The 18539-nt window shown below is 35.0% G+C and overlaps 1 protein-coding gene across 1 annotated transcript in view; it reads left to right on the top strand.

Annotated features, from left to right (window-relative positions):
• LOC129004573 (zinc finger protein 141-like) overlaps nt 1-18539 on the top strand; it is a 48235-nt gene that overhangs the window by 14463 nt on the left and 15233 nt on the right. Inside the window, exon 3 of the mRNA XM_054433141.1 lies at nt 5326-5528. Coding sequence (XP_054289116.1) covers nt 5326-5528 — 203 coding nt within the window. The remainder of the gene's footprint in view (nt 1-5325; nt 5529-18539) is intronic.

The raw sequence follows: 18539 nt of genomic DNA, 5'->3' as shown, positions 1-18539 counted from the left end.
ATGGCAACAGCAAAAGGTGAGTGAGCGTAGCGAACGAACTTCAACCTGGAGGCGAGTGAGCGTAGCGAACGAGCTAACCTGAAGGCAAGTGAGCGTAGCGAACGAGCTAACCTGAAGGAAAGTGAGCGCAGCGAACGAGCTCCAACCTAAAGGTGAGTGAGCGTAGCGAACGAACTTCAAAAAGAACCGAAATTTCTTAAACCATGTCCTCACTCATAACTGCTATAAGCATTTGATACTTATATGCCAACCCCGTACGAAGGACGGGTACTCTGCTAGTTGCTAAATAAAATAAGTAGTAAACAAAGAAAAGTAAAAAAATATAGCTAGAAAATAGTTTGTTTTGAAACAGCTGTTTTGTTAAAATAACATTCATTTGAAAAATGAACTGGTCACCTGTAGAAGGAATTTAAAAAAGTAATCACGCTAGTAAGCTAGTGACGTAATTTTTCCTATGTTTATTATCCATACCGTTATCCGTTCTAATACCCGTGATAATTACCCACCCCCATTGAATACATACTATTGAATATGCACATACTAATTTCCCATATTCAATTAATCAAACTAAGATATTTAGTTTAAATGAAAGTGATATTTTGCCTTCATTAGCGCACCCAAACGTGACCTCACATGAACTCACGCCAAACAATGTTTTAGATTATACAAAACTATAGTAAGTCTACTCGCAGAATCCTAGGTCAATGATAACATTGTGTTTGATTTAGGTGGTAAAAATAATAGTTTTAAGTCTGATGTTGTAGAAATATATTTACGTTAAATCAATTTAAATTTTTCTTGTTGTCAATTTATAGATTGCATAGTGTTAATAAGAGTGATTATATTAGAAGTTTAAAATCTCATTTTCAAGGTATTGAATGTCAAAATTGTATTGTAATTGGGGATATGAATTTAAATTTATTAGAAGACTCGTCAATTATTGTTAACAATTATATTGGCACAATGAGTAGTTTTGTTTTGATTCATTAATAAACAATCCAATGCGTATTTCTGATTCGTCACAAATGTGTCTAGATCATGTATTTTTGAGAATTAAGAATAGGTCGAGCTTTGAAGTATTTTCAGGTGTAGTTCATTGTGGTTTGACTGGCCACAGTAAGACCAGTGTAGGCCTGTCCTGAGGCTCGGACGACACAAACGACACGACACGCCACCTTGAAGAGGTCAGCACGCCTATCAACTATGATAAGCTAAATAAGATATTAGCCACGGTTGACTGGTCACTCGTTCTAAGTCAGACCAATTCAATTGCATTTGATATTTTTATTGAAATTTTAAATCATTTCATTAACTTATGCAAAGAAGTAAGACTTATGAAATGTAAATATAAGTTTTTAAAACCATGGATAAATTCATCACTATGTAGTAAGATCAAAAGAAAAGAGATTATTTATAAGAAAACATTAAAAAAGGAAGCTATTAAACTATTATATTTCGCTTAACCCTCCGAGTGTCCCTTGTTTTGGCCTTAATGTCTGCCTATTTTTTGCCCATTTGCAAGGTTTTATTAAAACGGATTTGAGAAGCTTGAAAACAATGTTAATTATACTGTTCTATATACCATTTTGTTTGTAAAATCATGGGCTTCAATATTATCTATAAAACATAAGGAACATTTCTTTCAAAAAAATTTTTTAGGTAAAAAAAAATATTTTGGAAAATTTTCAAAAAAAATAATAAGTTTGCGCTCAATGAAATTGTATAAATTATAGGCCTATAAATATTTGAAAATAGCCACTTTGTTCTAAATTTTATGAGGATTACAAATATATAATAACTAGCTGTACCCGCGGGCTTTGCCCCGTTTAACTTCATAAGTATTCGCATGGCTCAATCACGTCCTGGTTGAAGTTCGTTCGCTATGCTCACTCACCTTTAGGTTGAAGCTCGTTCGCTGCGCTCACTTGCCTTCAGGTTAGCTCGTTCACGACGCTAACTTGCCTCCAGGTTGAAGTTCGTTCGCTACGCTCACTCACCTTTTGGTTGCAAATTAGCTGTTGTCATAAATAAAAAATAGTGCTGGACCCTGTTGGTAATCCATGTAACTTTAATACTATTGAACATCATAGAACAGAACCAACTTGTTTAATTGAAACAGCTGTTAAGATTCATTAGTTCCTTTTAAATATGAAAAATCATAAGGTTAACATGGGAAACTCCAGAGCCACTGGGGCGGAGCCCGAAAGCCCGATCAGAATAAAAACTGCTTAGTTTTCCTATTTAATGTCCAAAGAATCGATGTACCGAATTTCAGCCTCCTAGGTAAATGGGAAGTGGGAGAATTAATGATGAGTGAGTGAGTGAGTGAGTCAGTGAGGGCTTTGCCTTTTATATATTTAGATATAAGGAAGTAGATTTGCAAATAAATAAGTTATGGGCAAGAAACTGATTTCAGTACATAGCGTTTAGCTAAGAATGCATAGCCTAACCATAGCTAGGAATCTGGCTGATAATTTACATCAATATCACTACCTACTTCTTCAGGATCATCAACCAGCCCTTCAAAATCACTTAAATCTTCTTATAATGCACCACGTATATCAATACTTTTGATTTTTAACACTAAAACGATGATAAACGTAATAAAACACATCAGTCATCGGCGCGAGGTTAACCAAGCTGTTTACAAATACGCACGTCAGCTGTCTGCTACAATATTTTCGGAACTAAAATGAAAAGCGCTTAGAGACAGACCTCCGGAGAAAGCTCTGAATCTGACAAATAAAACGATACCTAATTCGATCCAGTTCAATCCGATTTTGTCAGTCATAGAGCCTTCGCCGTAAACAGTGTTTGTGAGTCGATGCATCGACACAAAACACTACACAAAGTCTGTTATGTGTCGACGCATCGACAAATAACACTCGGAGGGTTAAAAATAAAATAAAAAAATATTGAAATTAAAGAAACAAAAAAGAATTTATTACTATTGCAATTTTTTTCAGTAAATGTAATGGCAATTCGAAACTTAATGAATATTTTTTAAATATAGTTGTATATAGTTAAAAAAGTTGTAAATTCATTAAAAAATAATAAGGCTCCAAGAAATGATGGAATTATTTCAAGCTTATTTAAAAAGTGCTTTATTACTATTGTAGATATTTAGAAACATTTAATAAATCTAAGCTTTAATACTGGCCAGTTTCCAGAAGCGTTAAAATAAAAAAGCTAAATGAATTTTTTTTCCCAGGACGCTAGGCACGAGCTCGGAATTGTTTTTCACATTACTTCAGGCTAGACCACAGGCTAGGTTGCGGCATTATCACTTAGATAAAATCCATTGGCAGTTTGGCGGGATTCGGGATTTGAACCCCGGGACCTCTGGAACCGAAGTCCCGCGCACAAACCACTAGACCAGCTCGCTCCCGAAGCTTTAATACTAGCCACTTTCCAAAAGCGTTAAAATAAAAAATTCCCCCGCCGCAGCAAACCTGCTGACTAAGCAAATTTCCATTTGTCTGGATAGATTTTCAATTAAATCTATTTAAATAACATAAGGTTTCATGAGTACCTAGGTTTGCTGCTACAAGGAAACTAATAAAGTGTACTTTTTTTAGTAAAATATAAAATAGATTAGTAAATAAATAAATTTGCAAAGTTTAATCAAAATTTAACCATAAACAAGCAAATTACAACATTTTACAATATTTTCCATAAAAATAACATGGGAATTTTAAATTTGCAACTTTTTTAATTTTCTCCGTTACCAATAAACGTATAAAAACACTTTAATATACCAAATTATTTGTTTTTTTTTTAGCTCTTTAAAATGATTTAGAGAGAAATTGGGAAATATTGTGTGTTGAGGGTCAAAAATTAGAAAAACCACTTTTTACGCCATAAAACCCCCCGTAAAACCCCATTCCCATTGTCCGATCATGCTGGTTCGCGAACTCATTCAAGTTTATCCCGCCTTACACCTGTAAACCAAATTTCATCAAAATCGGACAAAAATTACTCAAGTTGTTCACGGACGTATATATATAACATATATATATATCTATATTTATATATATACATATATAAAATTTGAACGAATGGTGTTTTTGGCCTCTGGAGACATCAAAATGAAAAAGTAAATCGATCCCGGGCCTAGGTCTTACCGTGCCACCTACGGTAATAGCTACTTCCCTGTAGGGAAATTCGCTAAAGCGAACTGAATGAGAACACGTTTAGCATAGTTGGATAGTTTAGATGGAATAGTTTTAGATGGATATGATTATGTTGTGTAATTCCTTTATTCAAGAAAGGTGATAAACAGAAAATGTCTAATTATAGACCGATTTCATTGACTTCTGTTTTTGCTTAGATGTTTGAAAAGTGTATTCATACACTAAATATACAAGGGCTATCCAGAAAGTAGATTACGTTTTTGTCTGTATCCGCTAGGGGCGGGGCTACCGTGACCATCTTGGTGTTAGTTCGTTATGCAGCTCAGTCGGCATCTAGCCGTGCTAGTAAGAGGTTTCTGCTGTACTCTGTTAAGTTACTGTGACAGTTTAAAATTTCTGTGTTAATTGAAAATGCCGCGAACTGTGAAGTGCGTGCAGTTATAAGGGTTTTGACTGCAAAAACTGTAAACTGATAGAAGCTATTGGCAACATTGTGAAGTTTATGGGGAAAACATTATTATTGAAGGTGGAGTTCGTCAGTGGGTCATCAAATTTAAAAATGGCCGAACTAACGTTCACAACGAAGAGCGAAGTGGAAGACCCATCATTGTGACTGCCGAACTTGTCGAAAAAATCGATGCCGATGTCCTTAAAACTCAAAAGTTCAAAATAAGAGAACTCTCCATCTCTCTATGGGGTTTTCACAAATTTCGTGAAGTTTGTTGCACGAGATCATAACCAAAAAGCTTACCAAACTATAACCAAAGAGTCCATTCTTTTTTTTTTGCACACACTTCACAGTTTGTGACATTTTCAATTAACACAGAAATTTTAAACTGTCACAGTACCTCAACGGAGTACAGGAGAAACCTCTTACTAGCACGGCTAGATGTCGACTGAGCTGCATAATGAACTAACACCAAAATGGTCGCGCTAGCTCCGCCCCTAGCGCATACATACAAAAACGTAATCTACTTTCTGGATAGCCCTTGTATTATTTACACAAGATATTATGAGTCTTTATTTTTCATGTAGATTTAATTAATCAACTTCTTTAATAAAAATAAATCAATAAACTACCAAACTGTATGTTCCAAAACAAGGAATGGACTGACTATTTCACCAGATGAGGTTGGGCTTGTATTTTTCTACCAATAATCTGACCTGACTTTGGATTCTACAACTTTTTTAGATTACACATTCAACAGAAAGGCCTTATCTCTGTGATATGTGTGGGAAATCGTACAAGACAATACAAGCGACTGAAAGACACAAACGTTTCATGCACTCAGAGAATGTTCCTAAGTGGCCTTGTCCTCGTGGCTGTGAACGTACGTTCAAGTATCGAACCCATCTTAGTAAACACTTGAAGCGGCCTTGCAAAATAAGTATCAGGTACGTATCTACACATTATCTTGAAAACCCTGGAAAAGTTCTTGTATATGGATATTATTTCTTATTCTACTATATTTATGCAGCAATATTCTTCAATATCGATTTGTTGCAAAATGTAAGTTACTACAGTTCATTATATACATCCATACAATCAAGACTAATGATCTTAATTTGTAGGCTTAAGGGGCCAGTGTAATTTTTCTCATGACTTCTCAGTCTTGCGGCGAGAGCTGTGTCAAGTTGGTATTTACACTACAGTAGAACCCCTGATATACAGTCTTTTACCGGTCCTCTGTTTATCCAGCCCCTTCCAGAAGGCCAAATTTTCTTTACAGCTTACAGACGTGTTGATGCAAGCACTAGATTTGATACTTGAGCGTTCTTACTATTTAGAATAAGAATAAGAATAAGAATAAGAATCCATTTATTGTCATTTGTCAATTTACATTGCTATAGACAACGTCAAAGAAATACATTAAAGTGCAGTATAAAAGGAGATGAGTACAATGTACTTGTCAGGATAACAGATAAAACATCAAAAAATTAACAATTAGCAACAAATCAATATAAACTATGAAAATTAACAATAAATAAATTACAACTATTCACCAAAGCATCACTGGATCAAAGCTCAATAATATTAAGTTAAAATCTACATGCTAAAAACTCATCAAGAGAATAAAACGCTTTATTTATAAACCAGCTTGACAGTTTTGATTTGAATGGTTGGATTTCAAGGTTTCTGATCTCTGGTGGCAATTTATTGAAGCACTTGATTTGTAGATATTTATGGCTGACTATTGTTTTCCGCAATCTAAAAGAGGGTGGGACAATATCTTGTGCTCTTCTAGTGTTATAATTATGAACTTCCTCAAAACATACATAATCACTCTGGTTTTCCTTTACATATACAAGATTTTGAAATATGAAAATGCAAGGGACAGTCATTATATTGTAATCAATAAAACATTGCTTACAGTCATCTTGATAAGGTAGATTGGCTAAAATCCTTACTGCTTTTCTTTGCCAAGCAAAAACATGGATAGCACCTCTACTATTTCCCCAGAGCATTGTGGCATACAGCAAATGGGAATGAAAATCACTAAAATAAGTATTTAATAACATATTTCTACCAACACATTGTTGTAGCTTACGTAGCAAAAAACAAGCCCTTGAAAGTTTTGAAACTACTGAGTTGGTGTGAGATTCCCATGTAAGCTTCTGATCTAAAGTGACCCCTAGTAATCTAACAGGCTTACAATCTTCCTCTGAGTCTAATTTTTTCAAAGTAAAACAGATTGTTTCAGTCTTGTTGGCATTGACTGTAAGGTGGTTAGCATTAAACCAAGAACTGGCTAATTCCATTACTCTGTCACTGTGTGCTTTTACATTTTTTAACACTTTATCGGTAACTACAAAAGAAGTGTCATCCGCATATAGAATGGTTTTACAAGGAATATTGCTAGGCAGATCGTTTATATAGATAAGAAATAAAAGTGGACCCAGAACTGACCCCTGTGGAACCCCTGCAAGGACCTCCTGAAAAGAGGACTCAATGCCTGCCGATGAAACCTTGTGCAATCTACCACAGAGATAAGTTTTAAAGAATTGCATCTGCTTATCATCTATACCATAAAATGTTAGTTTGTTTAGAAGGGCTTCATGTGATATACTATCAAAGGCCTTGCTGAGGTCTACAAGAGTCATATTAACATAATCACAATTTTCAAAGCTATTAATAATACCAGTTACAACTTCATTTAATGCTTTAGTTGTGGAACGTCCAGGTCGAAAACCAAATTGGCTACTACTTAAAACATTATGTTGATCCAAAAATTCTAAGAGTTGGTTCTTAACACATGATTCTATTATTTTTGAAAATACAGATACAATACATATTGTTCTATAGTTATCAATACATGACCTGTCACCCTTTTTGAAAAGCGGCATACTCTTGGACATTTTTAAACAATTAGGAAACAAGGAGCAATAAAAGGAAAGATTGATCAAATATGTCAAAGGTGATACAATATTAGCTGCAATATGTTTGATAACTCTGTTACTAAAACCAAAAATATCTTCACTCTTAGATGGTTTCAGAGATCTCATTATTTTAAGCACATCAAGCTCACTAACATAATGCAACTTAAATTTATCAGGAGGCTGGTCTACATTGTTTAGAAAGGTGAAATAACTCAAATTACCTTTATTAGTTAATTTAGTACTATCAACCACCTTTTTCCCAATACTTATATAGTTATCATTAAATTCATTAGCTGAAATAGGTGGAATTGGATTTTCCCGCTGATAGTAGTTACCAGCTTCTGATTTAATTACTTGCCATGCAGCTGAACACTTATTCTTAGAACTTTTTATTCTGCTTTCATTGTGCATGATTTTGGCTTCCTTTATTTTAGACCTGTACAATTTCTTTTTTTCTTTGTAGTAGTTCTTCAGTGTCATGTTATTTTTATAATTTGGTATCTTTAATAGATCCTGCAACAAAATTACTGTGTTTCTCATTCTTCTTAAGCTATGGTCAAACCATGAAGAATTATGTCTAATTGGTTTTCTTTGTTGAACTTTTTTACTCTTTGTTGGACAACAGCTATTATACACGGTTGATAGTTTAGTTACAAAGTATTCAAATGCAAAATTAACATCCTCAATACCATACAACAAGTCCCAATTTAATATGGAGGTTGCTTCAATAAACTCATGCAAAGTCTCATCATTTAGTTTCCTATATGAAATATTTACAGATTGGGAAACAAAGGTAGGCACATTAAATTCAAAGTAAATAATCGAGTGATCTGAGATCCTGTCCTTCCATATACATGTTTTATAAAGACTATCATCTAAATCAGTAACTATATTATCAATACAGGTTTTGTTTCTAGTTGGAAATTTATTTACACATTTGAGGTTAAATGACTTTAAATGGTTAACAAACATTACAGTGTCTTGGTCCACACTCTTTAAGATGTCAATATTAAAATCTCCCCCAAGTACAATTTTGCATTTAGGTTTTTTTCTTTGCACGTAGTACAGAAGATTGTCAAGATAATCCAGAAATGTTTTACAGTTAGAGTTGGGAGTTCTGTAAACAGATATGAACACCACATTAAATATATTTACATATATACAAACAGCTTCAAGGATACCAACTTCCGTTAAATGACCAATATTGATCACCTCAAAAGAAATGTCATCCCTAACAAGAATAGAGGCACCTCCATAAGCATTCTCTCTACAAAATGAAGAAGCCAATTTAAAACCTACTGGAACATATAAGGAGACTTCTAATCTGTGCAACCAGTGCTCGTTAATGAGGACAATATCACATTTAGCATCATCTAAAACAACAGCTAATTCATTCAATTTATTTCTTATAGACTGGGCATTTAAATGCAACGGACACCAGAATCAGTTGGTTTTGGTTTACTTATCTTTGGGATACCTGCTAAATTACACACAAGTCTGCTGTTTAAACTACAATTAAAATTAGTGCTTAAGCTATCAACCTCACAATGCATCAAGTTGTTAGATGGTGCACTACCAGTGGAGCGTTTCCCGATGTAGGTCCTTCTGATGACTGCTTAGGGCTTGATATGATGTCTATCAGTGCTGATTGCTCACTGATGGTGATATCCTCCGTTGCCGGTGACGATGACGGAGTCTGTCTTGCCTTTGAGGTTGCTGCTATCCTTATCTTGTCTGCTAGCCAAATTTTTCCTTTTTGGTTTAAGTGCATTCCATGTCTTGTATGGAGGTCTCTACTAGCTTTGCTGGCTTCCACCAGAGAAACATTGTCAAGTTCTTCACAAATACCTTTAAGAATCACATTAGTTTTTCTTGTTTCCACATTCACACAAGACCATTCTACCAAGTCATATCGATTAGGAAGATCAACCAGAATAACTTTTTGTTTATGGTATTTTTTTAAAGTCTTAGTTATGGAGTCAATGGCCAAGTGTGCTTCGTTACAAGATACATCATTAGTGCCACAGAGAACTACTAAAAATCATTGTCTCTCAAGTTTTCTCCATCGATGTTCTTATGATCTAAAACCTGATCGGCTCTTCCCCCAGGTTTAACAAAGCCAACTGGTTCATATGGCTGTTTATTTTTGTTAATATACCATGTCAGATCCTTACCATGGCTGTCAGAGCAAAGCAACATTTTTGGATTTGGAACTTTCTCACCTCCGTTATCAGTGTTGGTGGTGTCAGTGGTGGGTGATGCTAGGTCCTAGATCTTCCTCTGTGGGAGAGAGAGCTTCAAAGGGATTTTTGGTTGCAAATGAGGGCCTATTAGTGTTCCTCATCACTGAAGTTTTCCTCTCAGACGATGTACCACCTTTTCTGGGTATTTACAATGTTTACATTTTTGTTTACACTATTCAGCTGAGCTAGTAGGCCTAACCTCTGAACAGTTAGTTGATTATTTCCAAAGCGGGATTAATACAGTACATTAAGTTAATTGTTGCATTTCACAGAATGGATGAGATAGTTTAGTAGTAATGTATGTACCATTTAAGGCCTAATGATCTTCAAGGCCATTGTCAAGGCTATTGTCATTTTACCTCCATTACTATTTAATAGTTTTTGTTACCTGGAATCATATATATATATTTTTTTTAACTTATGTTTGTTTAAACTTTAACCTACAAATAAATATCTTTTTTTTACAAACACGTTTTTTTTCTTTTAAAGATAATCCCAAAATTGACTTGGGCCATACTTTTGACTGGATATATTAATGACATATTATTATTAGGTATGAATTGTCATTTTCATAGTAGGTTGGTTTATCTGGCCAAATCATTATCCGGCCAGGGGTTTGGTCCCGTGGTGGCCGGATATGAGGGGTTCTACTTTACATACAAAACAAAACCAAATTTTTGCCCATGCTATGAGGAGGCATCATCCTCAATGGCAAAGCTGTGACAGTTGCAACATCATGGGCGAAACGTTTGGTTTTGTACATAGTGAAAACACCAACTTGGCAATGCTCTTACCAGAAGACTGAGAATTCAAGATTAATGATGGGTAATACAAAATTAAAATATTATAAGTCAAACAGATTTTGAAAAAAATTCTCATGTTCTGTAAAGTTGTCATGTGTCTGTTTGATGGTTTAACCATCAGGTTAATTGAAGGCTGAGCTGTCTCATTGTCAAGGGCCTCCCTTAAATGTGATTCTTTATTGTACCAACAAACCCAAAATGCAAAGCTTGCTGCCTTTATTACTGTGAACTCCCAATTAATTACGAGTGGGAACCCACATTTTGGGTGGGGGTAGAGTCCCACTAGTAAAGTTGACTGTAAGTTGTTGTTGTGTGCTCTTCTTTTTTGTGAGTATTTTCAGTAAAATACGCTTTGTTTAAAAACAAATTTTGGTCTAGAATGTGTGTGAAAAATTTATAATTATTTTAATAGCATTGTGGAAAAGGGTAACACAATAGATTACAAGTAAGTGATAAAATATGAAATAAATTTCCTGGAAGAACAGGTAGCTAGCAAGAAAGATTATCTTATGAGTTCGGATAAGCTGGACTCAGTGTTAGCTCAAAGGTCAAGTCAGAGCTCCTTATCTCGTCTGGTGACTGGTGACTTCCTCGCTGCTAAATGTAAACAAACCATTATCTACAGTTTGGTCACTCTGTCTAGGAAAGTGGGTTTATGCAACTTCTGATATGTTATATTTTTATATCAAAATTGTTGTTTATTATCTAAATATGGTGACTCCAGAAAAAAATAAATTTAATGCAGGAGATAGAGTATTTGCTAAAGTTAAAGGCAATAAGGCATTTATTCCGTCATTCAGCACATTACAAATTAGCAATAGATATTGTCACATTTTATTTACAAGATTTCTAACGGTCTAACAATAAGAAAATGTAAAATTTAAAAACACATCTGACATGTAGGCCTACATAGAAAAAATATTTACAATACCATGCATACACAACTTTTAGTTAAATTACATAAAATCAGTCTCATGTGGGCAAGTATAAAAAAATTCACTAACATTATAAAAAGGGTTGTTTAAAAGCCATTTATGGAGCTTTTTACTAAAAACAGTTACAGACATGTTTTGGCAGACATTTGGCAGCTTGTTGAACATATTTAATCCTAGGTAGGTATGGTAATTCATAGTTTTTGAGAGTCTACATCTTTGAAGGTCCAGCTTATTTTTATTACGAGTGTTGTGGTTATGTATAAAACTTCTAGGGTGGTAATCACTTAAATTCATTTTGACATGGAGTAATACTTCTAATATATAAAGGTTGACAATGGTAAGGATTCCAGCTTGGATGAAAAGTGGTTTACAATGCTCCAGACTATAGGAATTAGTAAGTATTCTAAGAGCTTTCTTCTGTATAATTAATACATTATCTATACCAACTCCATTTCCCCAAACAATCAGACCATATCTCAGAATGCTTTCAAAGAAAGCAAAATAAGCCATTCTCAAAAAATCGTCTGTTACTTGGTTCTTAATATTTACTAAAAGAAATATGACTCTAGATAGGCCATCCATACTGGCCTGGGAGGATAGATTCAATTGGCACAACCTCAAATATTACAAAATATTCTGTAACCTTTTATAGCTCACATAAAATAGGTAAAAACATCAAAGAAAATGACATTTGCTTGTTCTCAGAAAATAAAGCTCGTTTTTGCCAGTTGTATCAAAAATCCAAAACCTTTACTATAGCTGTAAAGGAGGCAGACTCGAGCCTAATGAAAAAATCCATAAAACTTCCTTAAATGATTCATTAGTTAAAAGTAAAGATACCGACTCAATTGTCATTGTCACCAATCATTCAATTACTGATTCTTCTATTCACACAGAAAGTAACATGGAAAATGATAACAAATTACCTAATGAACAAATCAATGAAATACTAAGCCAATGTGTATCAAACTCGATATCCGAGCCCTTAGCTAACAGTAGCCCAGTATTAACCATTGAAAATCATTTGAGGCGTAGCGAGACAAATGACAAAACTAAGCTTCAATGGTTCTGACAATTTGGAACACATCATAACCATTCTTGGACCTAATTGGATTGTAGATAGGACTATCTGGAAGTATTTTGACCTGTTAACCCGCACTGTATTGAAAAGTAAACAAATAATATGTGTTGATCCAACAGTCTCTCAGGTAATTAAGATGCTATCTGACCATGATTTTATTTTAGACAGTCTAAATGTAAGAAGTGCAAAATATCTTTTTCTACCAGTAAATGACAGTACTGATCTTAATGAAAACTCTGTTAACAAAACTAATGAAGTGAAGGGAAACGGAACACATTGGAGCTTGTTGATTTATGACATCCTGTATGGCAGATTTTTATACTGTGACTCACTGAATAAATATAATATTGACCATGCTAAGACATTGGCAAAGAAAGTATTTCTCTATTTCAATAAAAACAGAGAACATGATTTCAACTTTGTACTGATCGATGGAATACCGCAACAGGAGAATAATCATGACTGTGGAATCTTCACAATTGCTTACACAGAAATAATAATTAACTACATACTGCAGCAATCTCCTGACTCTCCACTCTCCTTCAGTGACCTCAGCTTCCCTCGACTGAATGAAGCCACCATTCTCACTAAACAAACGCAAGTTGCCTATTTTTACTCAACCGTACTCTACAGGGTGTCTACCAACCGGGAAAACCGGGAATTGTGCTTAATTTTTTACTGGCCATGAAATGTATGGGAATTGTCCTTAAATGCCAGACTGAGTCCTTAAATTTTTAATGGGCCATAATTTTATCGATCGCTAGTTGGTTAGGAGCACATAAAAGGTTTATCAGATGTTTGTTTACATTTTCATAATTTATTACTAGAGTAATTATGCAATAAAATCCCCATTATCAGTCTCAAGCCCATTAATATTTTATCACCAATCAAGTGTCAAGTCAAGTACTGTACTTCCAAGAACTGTTGACTGGTAGCTTAGCTCATAAAAGTAAACACAAGTAAATCCGTTGCGACTGCAACTAGTTTGCAACTGAAAAAGAGCTTCTGTCCGCACACGGTGCAACTGTGTTACAACTACAGTTGCGTAGGTATATTCTGCAATCAGTGGAGTGTTAAAAGTGCAGTGACGTTGTTTTTAAGGCCTTCCTTGTTTTTAAGTGTTTTTAAGTACAATAACAATGTCAGACTCAGACGAAGAAGACGTCATTATAGTTCGGCCGCTTAGAAAGCGACCTCCTCCAGCATTGGCATTAGCGCGCAGGTCGTTTTCTAAGCGGCCGAACTATAGTTATTATGAATACAGAAAGCACCGTAGGGTACAGAGGGGACGATGTCGAAGTTGGACAACGTTAAACGTGGACTACGTTAAAAGCAGACACCGCCTCCATCAGACAACGATAAAAGTAGACAACGACGAACATGGACACATTCAAATGTGTCCAAGCTTAACGTTGCACGCAAACGACGAACCTGGACACATTTATAAGTTGTCCAGGGGTGGCGTTGCACGACACGACGAATATGGACACATTCAAATGTGTCCAAGTTTAACGTTGCATGCAAACGACGAACCTGGACAAGTTTTCAAGTTGTCCAGGGTTGTCGTTTGCGTGCAACGTTACCCTTGGACACATTCAAATGTGTCCAAGTTTAACGTTGCATGAAAACGACGAACCTGGACAAGTTTTTAAGTTGTCCAGGGGTGGCGTTGCACGACACGACGAAACTGGACACATTCAAAAGTGTCCAAGGGTGACGTTGCACGCAAACGACGAACCTGGACACTTTTAGTTTTTGAATAGACTGTACACCAGGCTCATCAAATTCTCAGTCTCGCTCGGTTGGTAAACTCTGAATGAGCTTCCTAAAACAGAAATGCCGTGAATACGCCTTATTGTTACAAGGCTTCTTTTTAACACACTGTTACTAATACGCTGTGTTGTAGTGACTCATAGTCCGCGAAACACATTGTACATTATAAATTCGGAAATTTAATTGCATGTTTATTTGGTCGTTGTAAATGTTTGCTGGATATTAATAAAAAATTAATACCTATGGGACCTGGATACACCGTGTCACAAACGGACGGTTCAAATCTACAGCTTTTGTTCAATATACGTGTTGCTAAGTGTCGTAGAAAAGTTAATTAAGTCTCATTTTAAAACTGCCATATTTAAGTGATTTTTAGTGCCCTTCAATAGTAATTAGCTGTCCATTGTTTTTGGCACATTTGAATCTTCAAAACATACATTTGCAATATGGAGCTGCGGCTGAAATCAAAATTTGTTAATGGTTTATAGAAACGAAATATGTGGAGTGTTTCTGTCTGGGGGTTTGTCCTTGGTTTTTCAATGATTGATCAGTCGTCAACCTCTAACATGGATAAACTAACAAAATGAAGCAAACAGATGCCTTAGATTTTAACGTTTTCGTGGCGAAACAACTGCAATAGAGCAGTCAAATTGTTATGGATTATTTAATTACGGTATGTGTAAATGGATCCTGCTCGACTAAACCTGTTTCACAATGTGCAGTCTATCGTATCCTACGATCACATATCGTACCTACATAGGTTGAAATAATAAAAACTGATGAAAGCGGAACAATTCATTTAGTTACCAATTTTACATATTAGTTAGTACAGATTTCTGAAACATACTAGTACTTCATCTATGCTAGTAGTCTCATCTAAAGGTACCAGTACAATCGGTACATATCTAACTCATGTCATAGACTCGCGGGTATAACTCGTTAAGGGTCAAAAAATCCGAATCAGAGTACATTATTAGTCAGTCAGTCTTAACAATGTAATATATTTGGACGATTCTGGTCAATAAACAATAACCTGATAATCTAAATAAAGTGAACCGATAATATTAGGATGAAATTATTATTTTGTATACAGGATTCATGTAAACCAGAGGTTTACTAGTTCGATTCTAATAACTGAGCTGAGCGAAGCAAAGCGCTTTGGGATCGGCTTCAATGTAAAACTTTGTAACACTATCACACTCAATAACGGCTAAACATATTTTTGCCAAACTTACCAAGCTTTTCCGACAAATGTTTGGAAAGTTTTGAACGAAACAATCTCAATTTCTAATAATGCCTATATTATGTAAAAGTAACTCAAATTTTTTAAATTGTAACATTGACCTTGTGGGTAGCCATGATGGTTACAAAATGACGTAAAAGTAAATAAAACTATTAATCATACCATACCTTTACAATCGAGCCAATATACTAAATAAACATAGTAGAGAGGACAGACATTCGTCTGATGATCACAGATCAAATAATACTGACAAATCTATATAAATAAAATTATAGTTTTTTCTGAATTATATATTTTTTTGGTTACTTTTACGTGTTATACATTAAACTAGCCGAAACAAGTCTTATCTCAATTTCTCAACAAATACCGTCTGTCACGGCCCAGAAGGCATTTTACGCGGCCATCTCCGGAAAAACGAGAGTACATAAAATCAAGATTCAAATCATTTTAATGTATTCACGGGGTTAGCATGAGTGTCTTTAGCCAATAAAATATAGCCTCACTACTTTAAATCATTTTTATATATTCACGGGGTTGGCGGGAGTGTCTTTAGCCATTACAATATGGCCTCACTACTTTGTAAATATAGCTGTCACTGATATGTTTACATTATGTTGTTTACAAATACCGCAACAATTTCAATCACGTTTTGAAATAAAAGCCAAACAAAGTGACATAAAAAAAATTGTCCTTACATAACGGATTTAATTAATCGCAAGTGCAATAACGTGTAACCGCAAATTAAATTAAATAACTTGGCATCATCCAGGTCAGGAACCGGAGATTCTTTGTGTATCAAATTGTTCCTGATTTTTGATAACCGGGAAAAACCTTGAATCAGTGCTGTTTAGGGCTGGGAAACTTACATTTTTTTTAAATCATCGTCGTCACTAGCTTACACAAATTAGGTTTCCACTCATTGACGGCGCTTACTGATTTTATATGTACTTTGCTATGGTTAAATTGTAGCAAATTCCTTAACTAATTAAATTCTGAATTTTCGTGTGTATGTCTGTTTGTGACGCATTAATGTCTTTATTACTCAGTGTTTCACGAAAAAGTCAAGAGCACTTTTGTTAATGGAAATGTCAAATTGGATAAAGTGTTCAATGGTGAGGACTACACTATCGCCGTGCGTAGAACGGGTACTTAGCTAGTTTTAAATAAACATGGTTTACACGTCAAGCAAAGTATATGTTTTATAAGTTAACTAGAGTTCCAGATTAATAGTTTAGTTTACCTTAAACATGATTGATTTATTTTCGTTAGACATATTTTTAATGAGATTCAGTAAGAAAACTAACCTCTTAACACTTGTATAAATATGCTCCAGACTCAAGAGCATAAAGTAAAGACCATGAAATTTTTTTTGCAAGTCCTTAAAATCAGCATTAGAAAATACATTATACAGCTGAAAATCACATCTTAGAGTCTTCGGAGTGTTTATTTGCAGTTTTATGTATACAAAAATACTTATTTCTGACAGTAGATTTATTATCAGTGGAATTCATTAGTTTTGAATGAACGTAACCTTTTTTGGCCTAGTGTTGTCAAGTGTAAATTTTTGGTTATTTTTCAAGATAAGCAGCTTTGAGGACGAAGATATGTTTTTATGTTGCCTGCTGGAATCAGAAGAGGAGAAGAGGCAAAACACTACGTGGTTCCATCCCATAAACGAGAAGTGGGAAACATTTGGGGAATTTCACCACCTTTTCTCCGATTTAATGACAGACGAAAATGTTTCCAATATTTCAGAATGTCCCCCGAAAAGTTTTATGAACTACTTAACATGCTCAGACATTGAAAAACAAGACACAACTACTGGACCGAGGTACGAAGACACGCGAAGGTGGCCGTGGCCAGAAATCGGTTCCGTCGCCTATCGCACATTACAGCGCGCCGCGCCGCCTTCAGCAGAACAATTCCACGCGACTTCTCCCGAGAGTTCTGGCAACGGAATTATTCTGAGGCGGACACGGCTGCGCGGCGCGGCCCCGCGGCGCGCTCAAGTGTGCGCACTCTCAATGATTCCCATGCAAACTATTCGGCCGGAATTATTTCACGGCGGTTCGGCGCGGCGCGGGGCGGTGCGTCTGGCTGTAGTGTGCGATGAGCTTTCACAAAACTGTATGATCCGATGGAAGAGGAAATCCGATGTTAAATATAGGCCAATAAACTAAAAAATATGTGATTAACCGTTACAACATCAACTCTTAGGCCTATAATATGGTGCAGCTTTAAAAATGATAATACTGTAATGATACAATTTTTAAATGCAGAATTTTTATGTTGGTAATTTTTACTGTGTCAATAATGCGAGTTTATTTAGGCCTACAATGGTTTTCAATTACTTGAGATGAACGAAATACGAATGACTCGTTTTTGTGCAGTCACACAAAATGTGTGAAAATGTGCAAATAGCACCGATACTTTTTAAATAAACCTGAACTACTATTTATTTTTTATTAAGTCACGTTTGAAGATAGAAATCTACGTTTCATATTAGTTATGTATGGACAACATATACAATATTTACATGCGGAAAGTAAATAAAAGAAACGTCTTATAACACTTAAAACATATACAGGGTGATTTGTACTCAGTGTGACAAAATTTTTTTGGTGTAAGTACAAAGTAAATGAAGTGTGATGATGCATATCAAATGTTCCAAGTCTCAAAATTAGCTTCGAAAAAAATTATTTAATGTTTTTAAAAAATAACCATGTTTTTAAACTTAATACAGCGATTTCTTAATTACCTGTATATGGATTTGAGTAGATAATGTAATTTTCGTGTTCTACATTAAATTTTGAACAAGAATAATATAAAATGACGGAGGATCAGTTGTAAAAACTCCATAGTAAATAGATTCAAAGATAAAAATTAAGATGTTTGATAAAAATTAAAAAAACAATGGTCTAATGCATTTTTCACACCCTGTATACAAGAA

The sequence above is a fragment of the Macrosteles quadrilineatus genome, unplaced genomic scaffold (assembly GCF_028750875.1).
Source record: "Macrosteles quadrilineatus isolate MER2022 unplaced genomic scaffold, UCM_ALF_1.0 Scaffold_1__1_contigs__length_201487025, whole genome shotgun sequence".
Taxonomy (NCBI): domain Eukaryota; kingdom Metazoa; phylum Arthropoda; class Insecta; order Hemiptera; family Cicadellidae; genus Macrosteles; species Macrosteles quadrilineatus.
This window is presented reverse-complemented; position numbering and strand designations above follow the sequence as displayed.